Raw genomic sequence first — 18,548 nt, forward strand, 5'->3', positions numbered from 1 at the left:
GCAATACCATCTGATTACTATTTGATATCAGCTGGGACAGTTCTAAAGTCGACGCCGTGATTGGGCGTCCACGCAAGTCATGAGTAAACTTTGGAGGTCATAACTGTAAGATAGACTAGATTAGATTTTTCAGGGCGGCCGAGTACACAGAAATGTGACGTGGCTATCTGACATGCCCCTGGCATACAAGTCCGTGAATATATAAATATCGTCAAATACAATATGAATTTTGAGATTTTAGACATGTGATGGATATGTACGTCCTAAAGGCAGCTTGATGATGTATGTTTCTGTTTAGGCTATATATATGTCAGACGTATTTGGTTGTCCTCATGCATTATATCGCGACTAAAACACTGTGTCGACACAGGTAACCGGTTTATGCGCGTCTGTTTCACATCGGCCAAATTCACCAAACTATTTGCATCTTTAGAAATAATCAACACTAACATGTCACTCTAATTTCCTCAGTTTATTATCAAGTTGGTCTCCAAATACATTCTAACACATTTGGTTTACCAATTTTGAAGATGTAACTTATTAAGTTTAATTTGATAGTTTGATATCAATCTCAAATTTGAGATCCCAAATCAGAAGGCGTTTTGAGAAATTTAAGAATGTAATTTGACACCAACCTGATCATAAACCGAAGAAATTAAAGTGATTTGTTGACGTTGTTTGTTTTTAAAGATACAAGCAGTTTGGTCAATTCGTCTTTGCATTACCACGTTTTAAATGAAATCCATTCCAAATGAATAGCACTTATCTCTCGACCCGCGATGCGTTCCCGACGCTATGTGTACCCTATGGCAGTCGGAGCCTGTATTTTCTCCCTCCAAAGCAAAGAAAGGCAGACGTTTCTTCCTATCAATGAAATAAAGCCTGCTTGTAGCGCTCCGCCTTTATTTCAGAGACGTTTCTTCCTATACATGAAAGAAAACCTCTCGTTTCTTTCTCCAAAGCAAAGAAAGGCAGACGTTTCTTCCTATCAATGAAATAAAGCCTGCTTGTAGCGCTCCGCCTTTATTTCAGAGACGTTTCTTCCTATACATGAAAGAAAACCTCTCGTTTCTTCCTCCAAAGCAAAGCAAGGCAGACGTTTCTTCCTATCAATGAAATAAAGCCTGCTTGTAGCGCTCCGCCTTTATTTCAGAGACGTTTCTTCCTATACATGAAAGAAAACCTCTCGTTTCTTCCTCCAAAGCAAAGCAAGGCAGACGTTTCTTCCTATCAATGAAATAAAGCCTGCTTGTAGCGCTCCGCCTTTATTTCAGAGCCTTTGCTTCTAGTTCCAACTGTCGCACCACTATCATGATACGACATCTAGTGCATAAAGGTCACACCGACACATTTCAACACGATGGCCGCGTATACAAATATTTCCTTAGTAACCAAAATGTCATGATATATTGATGATTTTCCTACGAGGAGAGTGATTTGATGATGTTAAAGTTTCAAACGGAGGCATTGTTCGGAGAAATGTAAGTAAAAGTGTCAGGGAATGTTGTTTGATAGATCAGTCAGTGTAGTCCAGTGCGAATACAGCAGCAATCGTGGACATCAGTCTGCATATTATGTATTGATCAAGTTGGCCATGGCCTTGTATTGATATGGTATGTGTGTGATAGCTATGCATTGGTGCCAAGTCGTATACTCATAGCATGCATTGCAATTGATGTGTGTTAATTATGGTAGGTAACACTGAATGAAGTTGAATCTGCTGGCCCAGATTCTGATCTGATTCTTTAAATGAAAGTCTTCCTTCATATGCATGTTTAAACCATTTGAGCATATATTATTCATTGAGACACTTTTGGCTGGTCAATTCTAACATCGTTTTACAATGGCAACCTGCATTAAAACGGCCATCATCAAAAACCTCAGTCATTACTTTGACGCTAAAATATAGAACAACATTTTCCGAACAATTCTTCTTTTATTTGTATAGATAAAAACGCAATTAAAATGTCATCTTTTTCAGATTTGATGTAATCTGCTTCAGCGTCCATAGCCCGAGGTCATAGCCTTCGTGTTTGGAACAGCAATGGGTTGCTGTACATCTAGTCCCGGTAAGCTGTACAATATTTCCATTGCTAGCCTGCTGAGAGGGACAGTAGAAACGACCAGCAACATAAACATTACTCTTGGTTTACGTCACCAGCAACATAAACATTACTCTTGGTTTACGTCACCAGCAACATAAACATTACTCTTGATTCATATCCCGTGACGTTTCACCCGGAGTACATATCATCTGACGAGTTAACGCCCCATGACGTTTAAACCACAGGCCACATGAAGTTAACATCCGGGTTAACGTCCCACGATGTTTTACCTCAACGTGGACAGACACAAGCAGCCAGCTTTATTTATATTTTCAAAGGGAACAGCGAAAAGGAGAAGTCATTCGGTCACAAGTAGTTGTTCGAATTTTTATTCCATAACCTCTTTGATTACTTTGAAAATAGGAGGCGTTTGCATGTCATCATTTGTCACTGTGATTATTGAACATTTTCTTGCAACACCCATATTTATTTCAGCCACCGGCGGTGGTCAGCCAGCGTCGTCATATCCACGCCAGGCGTTCGTACCAGCCCAGCAGGGGGCGGGGACGAATCAGATGACGGGGTACCCGGCTGGTTACCCCGGAGGTTATCCTCAGGGCCCCGTGGTCGTGCAGCACGGAAACAATTCTGACCGAATGATGGAGGGTGTCGTCATGGGTAAGAATACCAAGGTGACATTTGTCCGAACGCAATGCGTTCTTACAAGAAAGCGAAGCCGACTTGAGTTCCACAATGACGAATGTGATATTCTAATATCTCATGGCCGAGTTGGTATGAATGATGTCACAATGGCAATGAATCCTCAAACTTGACGATGGTTCTGCTTGTTGTTTTTTTGCATTTGAGCGAGAGTTCTCAAACTTCTCAAACTGGTGATCGAAGATCGTGGCCTAAATTCTCGAAAAATTTAAAAGTTTAAAAAGTTTACAAAACTCGTTTTTCTGACAAAGCAGAATGGTTAGTCATGTGTTATAGCAAGACTCACGTGCCTTGACAAGAAATATGCACTACATATATCAGTGATGATGAGTTGACATGGAAAGTCTTTCTCGAACTAAACCAGAAGTTATTTTCCAGGGGCGGCGATGGGGTACGGAGCACATGCCATGATGCATGGCGGCGGGATGGGGATGGCGGGCGGAGTGGTCGGAGGCTATGCCATGGGAGCCATGATGCCATCGTGTGATGTCAGTGTAGGCCCCATTGACGTCCTTTGATGATGAACTAATCTGAGAAGTTAAACAATGAAAAAACATTTCGGCCTCGTCGGATAACTACACTCCTACACAGTGGTTAAAAGTATAGACATTTTGTACTGTTTTCTATATTGATGGGAGCTATAACTGCGTGGGACCACTGACCACCTCGTGAGTGTAGATCATAAAGATGCTGGGATTACACTCCAAAATTGGTATCAATGTTCTTTCCACGTCTTTCCACGATGTTGCACGATACCGGTCGATACTATTGTACGATGTTACTAGTGAGCCCTTATAATGATTTGTCGTGCTGCCATCTGTCAAAGTGGCCGCAGACAATTTCTCAGATAGCTCACACAATGTTGTTCAAGAGGTTTTCAAAAGGCACTACGTTTGGTGTGTACATTTCCACATGTATTTCCTGCTAGAAAAAACCGGTTATCAGGAAAAAAAGAAACAACCAAAAAACATGTTTTCCTGGAAACCGAAAGTGGTAGGTTCCAACTGCCACCATTGAATTCAAAATGTGATTGATTATACATTGTATATGTCTAATTATGTACATTACCGTGATTGACTAAATAGTGATGCACGAAGTGTATTGCAAAATGTAACGCTAGAAAAAAGTGAACAATGTACGGACATGTCATGAATAAATGTTTATACTCATACATTTTTATTTGAATACACTCCCTAACGAATAAACTGTATATGCTAGGAATGAATCCACTGTTATATCGTTTGTATTACAAGAAGATCTTGTTTTCATACACTTTTCTGAATGCATACTCTTGTTTGTTGACTGACGGGGGGGGGGCTAGATAGAAAAGACTTTAGGTAGTAGCTTTTTTACGAATTTCACACCAAGTAAAACTGCATGGGGTCTTAGACGGGCTTTGGTATTTATTACCTCGACGGCTGGCCTACGTATCATATGTACTCTACATATATATGTATATACACATTTCCAATAGTCACAGATGATCATATTTTCACGAAGAACGTTACATTTTCTGTCAAATTTATGAGAAGGTTGCTTTTTGAGAAATTTAGATCGGATTTCTGTCTCCGTCCTCCAAGTCGTTTGGAATCCACCATCTTGAATGACAATTACCTTGATCTATGATTACCTTTGTACAGTAAATGTTATCCTGCATAATCCCCATTGACACTAATTGAAATACTTTCGCCCAAAGGTATTGAGAAGGTGACAAACCTACCAATGAAGTATCCTACCGATATACATTCTGTTTGAAAAAGATGATTTTGTGAGAATTGCTTTCACAGCTACATGAACAAAAATATATTAAAAGATGGCATCTGGTAGACTCGCCGTGTGCTAGTCATCCAACTTTCACAGCTGCTGTGTCAAAAAGCACCAATGCACGAACTCCAGTGATGTATTGAACTTGAGGATAAACAAGTAAACTATGTACATGTTGATTGTGAAACATTTTGAGCGAGTGTCTTCTTCAAAAAATCCGATTTTTGTTAGACCATTTTTTGGATACCCTCCCAAATCTCCCAAGACAACCTCGATTAAAGTTGCGTAATTTGAATGAAATATGAAGTGACACATATCAATTCCATGTCGGAAGTTGGAGAAGGTCATTGGCTGTCATATTCTGTTGGCAGCAAAGTACTTTTCTGTGAAAATAGTTGAGATTTTGGCAGATATCACGACATAGAGAAGCACAAAATGAAAACTCTACAACCGCCATTTTGTGAACTCATTGTGAACTCGTTGCATGGGTTTCTTTTAGGTCGGCACTGCTTAGTGATATCTCGCAATTTCAGCACTTGAATTATTATTGCTCAAAGCTTTTCTTGAGACTAAGCAAGATTACGCCACAATACAGAAATGTCTGACGCCGTCGCTGCCCCTGCATCGCCGAAGAAGACCAAGGCTGCTGCCAAGCCGAAGGTCAAGAAGACCAAGGTTGCCGCCACTCACCCTCCAATCGCTGCTATGGTCAATGAAGCCATCAAGAACTTGAAGGACCGGAAGGGATCTTCTCTTGCCGCCATAAAGAAGTATATTAACGCAAACTACAAATGCGACGCCGCCAAGCTGGCTCCTTTCATTAGGAAGTACCTTAAGAAGGCTGTCGTTGATGGAACCCTTATCCAGACCAAAGGAGTTGGTGCCGCTGGGAGCTTCAAGCTGAAAGGCAAGGACGCAGAGGACAAGCCCAAGGCCGCCAAGAAAGCTGCACCAAAAGCCAAGAAGCCTGCCGCTGAGAAGAAGCCCAAGAAAGCCAAGGCGAAGGCCCCCGTCAAAGCAAAGAAACCCAAAGCTGCTAAAGCAAAGACCCCGAAGAAAGCAAAACCGGCCAAACCAATTAAAAAGGCCAAGAAATCTCCCGCCAAAGCCAAGAAAACCAAGAAGCCAGCAGCAAAGAAAGCTGCAAAGAAATAAACTGCAACTGCGGAACAAGTACAGCAAAGGCCCTTATCAGGGCCACCCCAAATATATCCAAAGAGACCTATGTTGCCAATTTTGCTTAGCTTGCCAATCGAAATCTATTTCCTGAAAAATTTAACCGTTTCATTCGAAAAACACTTCTTTCAGGGTTTCCAGCCAGCTTATGCGTTATATGTATCGTATCTTGTCTCGTTCGCACGTTGTTGCCTTGTGCAGGTAAAACACGTCTTCTACATCTTGTAAAGCCTTTCGTTACTTCACTGTAGCACGAGTCCATCCCTACAAAGGGTAGCAAAACCATGTTGATTTCTCTTTGTTTCATATCCATAAGAAAGGTTGCTGCCTCACTGCCTGGTTCTTCTTAGGAGGTTTCCATCTAATTTGTTCTTCAGTCCGAACGCTGTACAACTGAACGGTCTGTTTATGGTGCTCAGTTCCAGTCAAAACATACCATGTGCGCTCTGTGACCCGATCAATGATTTTGTGTTACAAAAATAGAATAACATTATCATGACAACGGGTCGGGTCATCATAAATCACCAATGGCAACAAATCGAGCTCGCGCCATTCAAATTAGGCCGGCATTAATCTTCATTTCCATATTCAAAACTCTCGACCAATAAAATCGCTGTATCATATCGAGGCGGCATGTGCAGCGCGAATCCCAAGGCGAATCCTGTTGTCATTTCAGGAGATGTTATCCGGGGAAGTTTGTCTGGAACTGATACTCATAGCCTTTGAGGGTCATACGTCTTCTGTCAAAGAGTAAACATGTGCAGGAACACAAGCAGTATGTAAATATTGCACTGAGGTTAACGAACTGGGATTACAATAATAGTCAAAGATTGATATGAAACTCAAAGAATCTCTGCTACTGGTTGGATATTGTATCTTCGTTCTAGCATGACAAAAAAACACACCACTAAAAAAATATTTGTTCAACGCAACGCGCAACTGGCTTCCAAAATCTATTACTACATGTGCATGATGTGTGGGATCGTATTACTAACTGTGGATCGCGATCGCGTACGCGTACGGTATCGCACAGTGCTTCGACACACGTCGTTGTAGACGTGGTTGAAGTATTCAAAAACGAGCATTTTTTATACGAGGATATTATTGCTGCCTCACTGGACCATGATAATATAAACGATGACAGTACTAATTGTTTAATAAAGTCTGGCTGTGATATATAAAATAACTTGTGAAATGTGTTTTTGATCGAGATAAAGCCAATAAATATTTTATATGTATTTATTTAAAAATCACTTTATTATGTAAGTACACTGTACATAGTAATATTAACATTGCACATCAGTTGTACATTGTACAAGAAATACAGGAAAAGCAATGGAGAGTTGATTTTAACACATCGATCAGTTTTCAAAATTACAATTAGTACACGAATTGCAGGTTAAATAGTATATTTCACTACACGCATTGTACAAAATGTAACCGAAATTGAACGAAACACACAAAATCAAGGAATGTCAAAGATCCCTTGTTATTATTTTGGAATACACTTACAGGCAAAGTACATCTGTTTATATATTATAAAGAGTATGATATAACGGAGCTTCGTATCTACCGGTAGAAAGAGAGAATAGGAAACTGGACAGCGTCATACTGTTGACTAGAACAAAGTTTTGTATATTATACTAGTATGTCTCCAATCTTTGTCTATTATGAGAAAGTAAATACATTTCTACATGAGTAGGCCTATTCTTCTAATTAAAATTGTTGGTATAAAGTACGTAGGCTACGAACATCAGAAAAACAGTTATCATTTACCACCAACACGTTAAGTCGTGTTAGATTACTATATTCTCCTTTTTCATGTTTTTTCCATCTTCAAGAGAGGTCAGTATGAAAGACGGAAGATGCAGCATCTCAGATAGGCCTGGATGATATGCACCAAGACAAAATACCAGCGTTGATGATTAATTTCGCAGTGAGACTACAATATGCAAACAATTACATAGTTTCTTATGAAATACAGCACTCAAATGGCAAAACAGTTAATGCAAGGATTTTGGCTAAATTATAAAGTCCTCACCAATTTCTTCTTAGCGATATACTGGCGATTTTGAAACAGTGGTGCAGATTTTGAGTATATAGGCATGTGTTAATTAACGTCTTGAACAGTAAATAAAAGTAACTTGGATTATTTTGACATGTAAATGCACATTTTTTTAACGGAAACAAAAAAATCAGTGGTTTGGGTTGCTGTTTGGGCAGAGTAGACACGAATGTGGGTATAAGGAGATTCGTCAATGAAATAACTTTTTGGCCACAATATACATTTTTTAACCAGCTGAGACTCTGTCCTAATGAGTGATATAACATATAACATGAAAAACAACTCGTATTTTACGACAATGCCCAAAATCGATCACATCACCATGGCGACCTATTTAGTCTGTCCAATGGGAGAGGCTGACCGTTACCTGAGGCTTGAAATAATGCCCACGTTCCTAATTTTTGTTTGATGCCACAGTTGATGTCAATGTTGTCAGCAGGTGAGAAGAGAGTGGAACCCAGAATTTGATAAAAAATTGGACATGAAATTACAGAATATATAAACGCCAAAATAGCACTACACGCAAAAAAACCAAAAATGGCTGAATGAATTGTCAAAATTTGGCTTCAATCGGTTTGTTCTTGGTCAGACTCTGTCCGATTCTGGCAAAGTAAGTATTTGTAGATACTTGAAGCTTGAAGTTTCAGATGAAATTTATAGATCATCTTGTTCAACAGTTGCATTTTCTTGCGGCTCAGGTTAATAGAAAAAACCTTGCCGTAGAGTAGTTATTTCGCACCCAAATTCGCTGAAACTTGGCATTCGTACTATCTCTAGACAGTCAGCACCACGGCATTGTTGGAATTTATATTTAGTACCTATTTACACAATTGGACATCTTTAAGATAAGTTTAATTCTCAAATTTTTAAACCAAAACGAGTAGGACTATAATTTGTTACGACATGGGGTTGCATCTTATTGGGCTGCATACACTTATCTTCTCACCTGTTAACATCACTGAAAAAACACCAACCATGCGCATCGTGAAAAAATGGAGGATGATATTCGCAAACAATCATTATAAAAAACGCTCATTCTACTATTCTAACAAGGCAAACTATAGAGTGTTTTCACTGTCAGCCATGTTTGAGGGCAGAACAATGATTTGTTGTGCTTGACTAAACAAATGCTGTCATGGTCATTTGGGCTTGCTTTCTTTTGTCTGTCCCTCCAGCATGGCAGGTGATGACGTCATGTGAAACCACTCTACAGACCATAAAACATGTTCTGATGTAAGGATGTTAGGGTTGAAACCCCAGATTACCGTTCCGAAAATTTCTCTCTCCGCTTATAAAGTAGGACACCCTTTCATACAATTCTTTTACACACACACTCGTGATGGGAATGACGTAAAAATACTATTACATGTATTATTTTCTAAGAAACTAACGCAATCTAAATTGTTCTAAATATCACAATTTTGAAATTAATTAGAATACAAGTCTCAGAACTTTTTTGCGGTTGAATGCTCGCGTTACCGGGGTGGTCGCGTTAGTGAAGTTGAAAATCCGGGGACAAAATGCATGATTAGGTTTTCCCTGCTAAAATTGTTGAACTTTTTCAGAAGTTCAAAATTCTCAAAAATTTTCAAAGCCGAAAATTTTTTGGGGCTGATGTTGTTTCTTCATTTTGAGCAGAAAAAAAAAACAAGTGAAAAAAATATTTGGATTTAGAGATTTGTTCATCTTTCAGAGTTGATTTTTGTCATCATGTTGAAAGAATTTTTGGGACTGATGATGTTTCTTCATTTTGAGGAGAAAAAAAAATAAGGGAAAAAAATATTTGGACTTAGAAATTTTTTCAGCAGGCCAGGCTTTTTACTCGAGGATATACAATGGGTAATACTAAAACACAGGCAGGGTATAATAACTTTAATTACCAATCGCATTACGTATTTACAATATTGTGCGGAATTCGGAAATTCCCCAGGAGGAGCTCAGCCGAACCTTCTGACTATTCTCTTCTGAACTATTTTACAATATAAAAGGGGAAGGTTTTCTGGGTTACTGACAAAACAACTTCCAAACCAAATCGCAACTTCAAAAAACAAATATATTTTTTCTCATAAATTTTCCTTCGGCAAAATATTGCGTCGTTATGATATGTGACAAAAATGACAATGTTAAAAGCATACATCTGTATAGAATTATGTACAAAGATTCGGAGCAACGAAACTCAAATTCTACTTCAAGAGTCTCCTATTCTCTGTCATTGAATGCTGGTTTACACCGGGTCTACACCCCGCGGGCGCAACAGATCTCTCTCTGGGAATCACAAGACATCACTTAAAGCCTCACACTATCGAAACGAGAAAAATCATATCATTAACGTATATGATCATTAAACCTGTGACTATTACAAGCTCTCTCCATATCATCTCATGATCATAATCTCGTATTTTTCCATTCACGTCCAGTCTTATTGCTCATGTCAAGACGATTGCTTATGACCGCCGAGTTAGCGAACAGAAACAGCAGCATACTGCTGATATAGTTATAGGCCAACCAGTCTTTATTCAGCAATGACACTTCTCAGTCGCAATGGGATTTGGTGGAATTCAATAGAGTGCGGTTTTAAAGATGATGTACGTCTTTCGTTTCCTTTTTGTACTTTAAAGCATGGTAGCATGAGCAGTTGCTTGCAACTCAAGGTGCAAATTGTCCTCTTGTCTGTTCCTACAGCAGACGACATTCTTGAAAGCCTTTCTGAATTGATAGGAGCAGGCGATGTAGACCAAGGGTTTGAGGGCGCTGGAGGTGTAGACCGCTTGGCGAGCGAACAGGAAGAACCACATGTTATAGAACTTGCTGGGCATGAGGAGGTTGTAGAGGATGAGGCACCGGTATGGCATCATCAGCAGCCCGAACAGGAGCGTGGCCATGGTCAGCATGACGAAAACCTGTAAAGGAAACAGAAGGTTAGAAATCTTTGTTTAGGTTAGCTCTAATTGGGACGAGAGATAACTGTGCATGGCCATGATTCGACTCAGGCAATCTAAACATGCTCTCCGACACCTGTAACCATCTCACTCCAGCAAGACCGAAGTCGCCACCTGTACGTTGCGATCATCTTGGAGGTTGCTTGCAGGCGGAAACCGTATCGTACCAGTTTGCTGGCTCTGGCCCAGGCGAGCTCAACATACAAGAGTAGAAAACAGGTCTCCTGGGGCCAGTTCCCGGGTATATCGAGGTCATGAAGTCAAGTGGCAAATTGCGATGCATTGGTCAAATTCTCTCATGTTTACTACGAGTTTGTGACCTTGATTCATCTTGCTACGGGGCAAAGTAAACGCAAACCAGGAAATAGTAAAGAAGATATGTCAAATTGGTGTCCTAATTGAATCTCCACTATGCCTTTTCTGAAGTTTTTTGGTTATGAGAGATTGATTGCGCCAAGGTCGAGTAGAGCGAGGCCTTGGCGAGTCGCCATGGTTCGAGTATTAAAAGCCTGTACTGACCAAGGCCTCACACACCCTGGGTAGGCTTTTCAAACTAAATCGGCAACAAGAGGATGGAGTCTTGCCTGCGGCTTCCAAATGCATCGTCAAGAGACCCTAGCATACTTGAGAAAATCTACGAGACGTTTCAACTGTTACAATAACAATCACCCATTGTGTCGTTTTACCCCACCTGATGCAGGTGTCAGATTGTCACATTTAAATAATGATTTCTTTGAAACGGTCATGAAACAGGCTCTGTACCCAGGGTTGTGAAGACCCTAGATCCCGTATCATTTTAAACGGAACATCTGCCAACATTTGATATGATTGATGGGGCCTACTGGGCTATTTATAAACCAAGGTCCCAGATTGCGCAAGTTAAAAACCGAAATATATGTGCCCTACTTCCCTACAAAGCTTTTTTCGTGTCAGATAAAAGAATCTTATGACATCCTACTAGATTGTTGTCAATCTGAATACATCCTGTAAGATGTGGTCAATCGGGAGACATCCTGCAACTTAATAGTGCAAGAAGTGGATAATCTGAAGACACCCTGTTAGATTTGGTCAATCTGAAGACATAACGCAAGATGTGGTCAATCTGAAGACATAATGCAAGATGAGGTCAATCTGAAGACATCTTGCAAGATGTGACCAACTTAAAGACACCCTGTAAGATGTGGCTAGTCTGAAGACCCTGTTTAGATGTAGTCAACTCATATCTTCATAAGGTATATCACGATTCTTATAAAACGTACACTTGCCTGCTTTCTGTAGTCCTCTTTCTGTCTATCGATGGCGACTCGACCCTGCGTCACCTTGAGGCCAATCATGGTATACATGGTCGCCGAAGCCACGACGGGCACTAGATAGAATAGGATAGTGTCAGTTACGTAATAACCTGCAAACGACTCCGCTGAAAGTTTAAAGGTACACTCCTCCACGAGGACATGATGTCCGTCAGATCCGAAATACGTCTCGGCGACAGTCTTTGTCAGAACCAGCCACGGGCTGCAGAATGTGATCACGACTAACCATATGGAAAGAATGGTAATGTTCGTGCGTTTGATGGTGAACGTTGAGGCGTCTGGCTTAGTTATGCTGCGGTAGCGCTCGAATGCGATGCAGAGAAGGGCAAGTCCGCCTACGTCTTCGGAGAGATACTGCATGAAGACTAGGACGGAGCAACCAGCACGACCGTAGACCCACTGGTTCAGGATGAGAAAGAGTTCAATGAGGTGGGGAAGGGCGGAGGTCAGGAGCACGGAAAGGTCTGCAACCGCGAGACAGAATATAAACCGGTATGTGGCACTTGCACCGTTCTGGACGAAGAGACTAGGGGACTTCCAGAGGGTTGCTATCACTCCGATGTTGCCGATGAACCCGATGAGAAAGACAAGTAATCCAAAGGAGAATCCGACAGCTTTGTACGAATGCGACCAGTACAGGGGCTCTGTGATGTTAAAAGGGATGATGATGTCGTCGTACATTGCTATCCGAGAGATATTCAAGTCCAGAACGAAGTCTGAACCCTCCCAGTTTTGGCTTGGATCCTGATAGCCATCTATTACCTCCATTTTGGATCAGCTGTTTTGCAGCGCTTGCATTCACAATGAGATTCCACGAACAAAGAGATTAATGCGGTCACGAAATGTCAACACGTATGCCCAGGTCTTCAGCGAAAATGATTTGACAGGATACGAAAATAATATGAGTTTATGTCACGTACAACCAGCAGAGGCACCAAGTCCTGCTTTCCTGCCCTATCGATGAAGAAAATGATCAGTTGGTCTGACGAGGTCAACGACGGTGCCCGAAATCATAAATCCAACAGTTTCTGTTAAATCCTCCTAAATGCACCAATGACTCCAGCACAAGCGTTCCGTACGAGATTCTGGTGTCCAAATGGCCAATTTTAGGTATCACAGTGTCAGGTTTTGTGTGTCCATCGCCAGATTTCCATTGGAAAATACCGTGCCGGTTTCGACATCAGCTGTAGCTCGATCACGCCACTGCACAAGGATTGCTATAAATCAGCTGGGCCATTAGCATATGTTGATCACGCCCATTAAAGGCAGAGCGACCTCAAGGTCGGGAAAGTTACTTGGAATTACAAACCGTATGCTTACTGTTTTGTATTTTATCAATCGAAAAGAAGGTTTGGATGCAGATTTCAGGAAAGTGGATGATTGGGAAGGAAATGATCAGATTTCGGTTAGAAAATGTGCCAGACTAGTCTAAAAAATCAGCCTCAAAAATATCTATATAACCTATATATCACAGGAATGACAAAGGTCTCCAAAATAAATCATAAGTTGTAAGAAATTGGAGATCAGACTCTCGACAGTTTCGCAAGTTCAAATCAAGTTAACTCATTTTTCATATTCTACTCAGCAAACGAACGACTGAAGTTGTTTACGTCGCGCAACCAAAAATCAATAATCGTCTGCTGACGATTGAATGGCGAGGTTACACTGATTTAGTCTACTGAACGAGCTCTATGGATGAGGTGATATTCGGATGAATTTTTCATTATGATATTCTATAAAAAAATTGCATTAAAAGTTCTGTTCTTCCTCAGTTTCTCCCTCGTTAGTCAAAGCTGTTTTTCCATCAATATTGTAGTGTTGTAAAAATAAGTTAGCCAATTATAAATGTCATGAGAATTAAGCCAGCATTAATTGCAACGAGACATGTCACGTGAGTGTATGCGACAATAGAATCTGAGGCAACGAAATGGGAATGGGAAAATTGCGCGTGAATTTAAGCAGGGAATAATGAATGCAACTAGTATAAGCAGCTTGGTTTCATCATGAAGATAACAAATGAAAACAATGTACCTTTAAGAGCGACCAGGACAGGTCAAAGGTCGTTTGAATCTCAGATTTCATTGGCTGCTGCTTAAATGTAATAATTTATGTGTGTCAATTAAAGCAGTCATTCTGCAGGTTTCTAAAAATAGCACCTTGCTAGGATGCAGATATACCACGCGGCAGACGACTTGCAAAGTGCTATTTTAAGCTCGGGCTATCAAAGATCGAGATGTGTCGGCAATGTTCGGGTTTGACTCGGTTTGAGGCCCAGGAACCACTGCATGGAAGTATTTAGTATACCGCAGTTATTCGATGCATGCGGTCTCAGATTATAATTCACTGCATCGAGTGATCTAAGACCACTAGTACCGTACAATGCGTCTTCTTCTTCCATCCAAATCACTTACATGTTTTGTTGGTAACCTGCGAGGCATCTGACCTGTTATGCAACGCATTTTGCTCATCGCCAGATTCTACTGAAATCGTGATCTCATCACATCCTTCTGGTTTTCATTTTGTCCACAAACGACCAATTTATGATGAATGTAATAATACCGCGGTTTTACAAATGACAATACGAATAGTAATGTGTATTTCATCACAAGAGTCTTGTTTGGCCTTTACCTAGCTGGGAGCATATTTGCCGGCAACAAAAATCAGAAGCAATAGAGACCAGTTGGATTGACCCAATTTTGTCTTGCAGAAAACATCAACAAAGCTGCCCCGAGCAAGATTCCAAGAAGAGACACAAGGGTACATGTTGCCTTTGCTATTTTGATCATTTACAGCTATTTTTGGTTGAACAGCTGATGGGCTATTTCGAGTAACAGGACACGCGAGGGTATGGTTCAGTTACACTTCATTGTAAGAGCGTGAGAATAGGAAACAGGTTTATGACAGCCTGTTAATTGGGTCAGCATCATGATTGTGTTCCTATTTGTCAGATCCAGCATCGCAAGCAATAACATTAGGGTGACCTTCAGAACAGACCCTTATTCTGTTATTCGGAATACCAGCAGCGAAGTTTCTCAAAGAAACTGTTTAAATCTTCATTCACCAACAAAGGTTTTAAAAGTATCTTCTTAACACCAACAAAAGGTAAAATAAATTGTTAATTTGCCAGAAATGCTTCTCTCCTACGAGGGAGACTTGAAAGCTGAGCAGTCTTCAAATTGTGTTTACAAGCCGACATTGGCAGGATAAGCCTCTTTTGTCATATTTGGGGTGGCCCTGATAAGGACCGTTTTTTTCTCAAGATGCCACCAACTGTCTACTTCTTGGCTTTCTTGGACTTGGCTGCTTTGGACTTTTTGGCGGGAGACTTCTTGGCTTTCTTTGGCTTGGCTGCTTTTGTTTTCTTGGCGGGAGATTTCTTGACCTTCTTTGGCTTGGCTGTTTTAGTTTTCTTGGCGGGAGATTTCTTGGGCTTGGCAACTTTCGGTTTCTTGGCTTTGACGGGCTTCTTGACTTTTGGTTTCTTTTGCTTTTCTTCCTTTTCCTTTGACGGGAGTCTGAAGCTTCCGGCGGCACCAGTTCCTTTGACCTGGACGAGTTGTCCATCTAAGACGGCCTTCTTAAGGTATTTCCTGATGAAGGGCGCCAGCTTGGCGGCTTCACACTTGTAGGTAACGTTAATGTATTTCTTTATGGCGGCAAGAGAAGAGCCCTTTCTCTCCTTCAAGCTCTTGATGGCAGCAACTACCATGACGGCGACTGGAGGATGGGTAGCTGCAACCTTTTGTTTCTTGGCTTTGGCAGCAGCCTTCTTTTTGGGTGAGGCAGCAGGAGCAGAGTCAGACATGTTTGTAAGTTCTCTTCGATATTCTCAGACACGAAGAAATCAACGAGAGAATTGATCTCATCAGCTGAATCTGCCGCGTATATCAACACCGTGTGCCGACGTAAACGAAAGCTTGCTATTATCAGGACACTGAAAAGCAAAATGGCGGGATGATATTTGACATTTTGTGTTTTCCGACTTGATATATCAGTTGATTTCTCAATAAAACTCAATGAAAGTTGCTACGACATGAATGGTGTTAGCAAGATAGGAAGATTGGCCTCATTTTGAGCCATGATCTCTTTCAGCAACTGTAAATCTCACGAAGAGATTACAAATTTACGATATCAATATATCGAAAATGTATGATGAACATTTATAAAGGCCCGTATAAAACGTTCGTTTCTGCGGCACATGGCAGTAATAACTTGATTGTGATCCGTGTGCATGATGCTCAATTTAGTTGTTGTTCGATTCCGAATAAAGAAAACGTGTGTCAATTCCTTGTTTATTTTCTGTTATTTATTTAATGAAGGCAACTAACACATTCTCACCACAAATCGCGGCCATCTTGGAGAGATGAAAATTATGTTGGACTCAAAATACGAATCAAATATTTCTAATATCACCGCTTTGAACACATTTTGGCTAGATCTGGTGACATACAGGGATTTGATATGTAATTGTTCGTGGTCTAAAGTTGATACAATATCACTCTCTCTCGAGACATAAGAGTTTTCAAAACAAAACAATCTAATGCATTTTCCGCTTTTTTCTTGATTGACTTATTTCGTCTCTAGCTATAGAATATAGACATCCGAACTATTACTTATTCCTTGCATGTTCAGCATCAGTCCTTTTAAAGTTTTCATCAATAATGAAATGCCATATCATTCTAAACTTTCTTGGCATTTTCTTGTGTGTAACCCGTGGAGGAATAACCAGAGAGGTCAACTGTAACCCTTTAACAGTTGAGGTCTTGTCAAATCCATCAACTAAGCATTTTTCAAGAAAGGTTTTCTCTTGCAAAATCTCATTTAAAATATACATAAAATTGAGATCATATGAGAAAACATTGCTGACTTAATATAACTGGCAAAAATCAGATCATTGTCGATACATCCCTATCGTAGGAAGTTACATTTACACTTGGCATTCTTGTCCGTCTTCATTTTGGAATACGGCCAGACAAGTCTGGCAAAATATGAATTTTTATTATTCGTAAGTTACTGATTTCCAACTAAAGAAAACTCTCCAGACTCAAATAATATCAAAATCAATTACAAGAGCAATAATCAAGGTTTTCTTAATGTCATACCAAGCAGATTGTATTTAAGGGAGCAGTTTTAGACCTTTAAAAAGTAAGGTATCCATTTCATCATGTTTTCTGCAATTAAGTGACAGTTATTCACAATCTGACTTCAAAGAAGAATTCGAAATGGAATCCCCGATTTCTCTTTATTTTGCTCAATGGATGAAGTTAATATGACTTTCTCCCCCCCCCCTCCAAATTACCAGATGACGGATTAACGCTTTCGACCCAGACCTGGGCAGACAACTTTAACAACCCACATTAACGGGTATTTGAAAAATATATGAAACTGTTTCTTCTGGCTTCTACTGCTAATCGTTTTCAGTTATCATTCTGTTCAGTTTTAATTCTAGAAAAGCTCCAACTGCTCATAGCTGAAGGGTCAAATATATATTCCTGAGTAAGCCCTAAGCCAAGCACTCGGGAACGATTGTGATGTACTCATTACCCCAGGGCAACTTTCCTAAGCAGTACAATGGAAAAATGTGTCTCATTTTCACATGGGGAATATCTGATCATTTTCAAAAGGGATTGCATGAAATCAGAACACCAGACCTGAAGAGACAGCAGATACTGCAACAACCATACCATAACCAGACCTGATAATACAGCATATGCTGGCACAACCAGACCTGATAGACAGGAAATGCTGGCACAACCAGACCTGACGAGATTGCAGATTGCCAGTTTGTCTTCAGGGCAGGCAATTCTAAGATTTGTCTCTGGCTCATGTAGAGACGAAGGCAATTTAATGAGACATCTGCTAGAAAACCAGCTGATGGATGTCGCCAGGGCAGTCAGACAGATGTCTCTACATGCTCTAGGTCAGTCAGAGCTAGACTGATATTTTCAGGGCAGAAAGAGGTGGAGGCTTCCAGGACCCATCCAATGGATTCTCCAGCCAAGTCAGTGACCAAGTTGGAACTGTACATCTCCATGCAGTGTTGGACTCTTTGTGAATTACTGAATCAACAAACCTTTCTCAAAGAAACGGAAGCAAATACTCTTTTGTAAAATGACCAAAGTTTATTTTCTCCATGACATATAAGGGCAGAGACCTGTATTCATCCACGACCGGAAGTGTAGTTGTGGTAAATACATGGCTGGGATGGACCAAAGTGGAATTAATTCTCAATCTGTGGTTGATTCTTAATCTACAGAGTCAGGCCATCACAGAAATATGCTTTTTGATAATATTTAAGAAAATGTGGTCTCACTGGTCAGTTTAGAACTTGTACTTTGACAGGGCCATATCAATGCGCCAGTGACGTTTTGATGGATATGGTGTACGGAAATCTTTTTTTCTCAGGCAATCGGTATTGGAATTTTTAAAAACTTTATTATGCTATTGGCAAAGGGTTCTTCTTGACACATATAAAATTTTGTGCAGATTGATTGGTCCAATGAGTACTTTTTTTACCAAAACCTATGCA

The 18,548-nt window shown here is 40.4% G+C and overlaps 4 protein-coding genes across 6 annotated transcripts; 2 read left to right on the forward strand and 2 right to left on the reverse strand.

Annotated features, from left to right (window-relative positions):
- The first annotated feature begins 1,338 nt into the window (after window positions 1-1,338).
- On the forward strand, window positions 1,339-3,990 carry LOC135493729 (uncharacterized). 2 transcript variants are annotated; one of them, XM_064781262.1, is made up of 4 exons: window positions 1,339-1,481; window positions 1,982-2,069; window positions 2,541-2,723; window positions 3,144-3,990. In XM_064781262.1, exons 2-4 carry the CDS (start codon window positions 2,045-2,047, stop codon window positions 3,281-3,283), a joined length of 348 nt encoding a protein of 115 aa, XP_064637332.1. In that variant the 5' UTR covers window positions 1,339-1,481; window positions 1,982-2,044; the 3' UTR covers window positions 3,284-3,990. The 2 variants fall into 2 exon arrangements, with proteins under 2 accessions (XP_064637332.1, XP_064637333.1); XM_064781263.1 differs by having other exon boundaries at window positions 2,003-2,069.
- A 1,136-nt stretch (window positions 3,991-5,126) lies between these two features.
- On the forward strand, window positions 5,127-5,931 carry LOC135493952 (histone H1A, sperm-like). Its single transcript, XM_064781639.1, has one exon. It carries the CDS (start codon window positions 5,127-5,129, stop codon window positions 5,682-5,684), a length of 558 nt encoding a protein of 185 aa, XP_064637709.1. The 3' UTR covers window positions 5,685-5,931.
- Window positions 5,932-7,889: 1,958 nt separating this feature from the next.
- On the reverse strand, window positions 7,890-13,272 carry LOC135493535 (thyrotropin-releasing hormone receptor-like). 2 transcript variants are annotated; one of them, XM_064780934.1, is made up of 2 exons: window positions 11,969-13,272; window positions 7,890-10,670 (listed from the first exon to the last, which is right to left on the reverse strand). In XM_064780934.1, the coding sequence occupies exons 1-2, from the start codon at window positions 12,785-12,787 to the stop codon at window positions 10,383-10,385; spliced, it is 1,107 nt and encodes a 368-aa protein (XP_064637004.1). In that variant the 5' UTR covers window positions 12,788-13,272; the 3' UTR covers window positions 7,890-10,382. The 2 variants fall into 2 exon arrangements, with proteins under 2 accessions (XP_064637004.1, XP_064637005.1); XM_064780935.1 differs by having other exon boundaries at window positions 11,975-13,266.
- Window positions 13,273-15,162: 1,890 nt separating this feature from the next.
- Window positions 15,163-15,838, reverse strand: LOC135493890 (histone H1A, sperm-like). The gene has a single exon (XM_064781532.1). It carries the CDS (start codon window positions 15,822-15,824, stop codon window positions 15,294-15,296), a length of 531 nt encoding a protein of 176 aa, XP_064637602.1. The 5' UTR covers window positions 15,825-15,838; the 3' UTR covers window positions 15,163-15,293.
- Window positions 15,839-18,548: the final 2,710 nt, after the last annotated feature.

Source organism: Lineus longissimus, chromosome 9 (assembly GCF_910592395.1).
Source record: "Lineus longissimus chromosome 9, tnLinLong1.2, whole genome shotgun sequence".
Classification (NCBI taxonomy): domain Eukaryota; kingdom Metazoa; phylum Nemertea; class Pilidiophora; order Heteronemertea; family Lineidae; genus Lineus; species Lineus longissimus.

What these genes read in the sequence shown, in the direction of transcription:
- LOC135493729 (XM_064781262.1), top strand. Translation starts at nt 2,045, where the DNA reads ATGGGTTGCTGTACATCTAGTCCCG. An exon ending in TTGCTGTACATCTAGTCCCG is followed by an intron (nt 2,070 to 2,540) that starts GTAAGCTGTACA and finishes TATTTATTTCAG; the next exon opens with CCACCGGCGGTGGTCAGCCA. An exon ending in GATGGAGGGTGTCGTCATGG is followed by an intron (nt 2,724 to 3,143) that starts GTAAGAATACCA and finishes GTTATTTTCCAG; the next exon opens with GGGCGGCGATGGGGTACGGA.
- LOC135493952 (XM_064781639.1), top strand. Translation starts at nt 5,127, where the DNA reads ATGTCTGACGCCGTCGCTGCCCCTGCATCGCCGAAGAAGACCAAGGCT.
- LOC135493535 (XM_064780934.1), bottom strand. Translation starts at nt 12,787, where the DNA reads ATGGAGGTAATAGATGGCTATCAGGATCCAAGCCAAAACTGGGAGGGT. An exon ending in ACTACAGAAAGCAGGCAAGT is followed by an intron (nt 10,671 to 11,968) that starts GTACGTTTTATA and finishes TTTCCTTTACAG; the next exon opens with GTTTTCGTCATGCTGACCAT.
- LOC135493890 (XM_064781532.1), bottom strand. Translation starts at nt 15,824, where the DNA reads ATGTCTGACTCTGCTCCTGCTGCCTCACCCAAAAAGAAGGCTGCTGCC.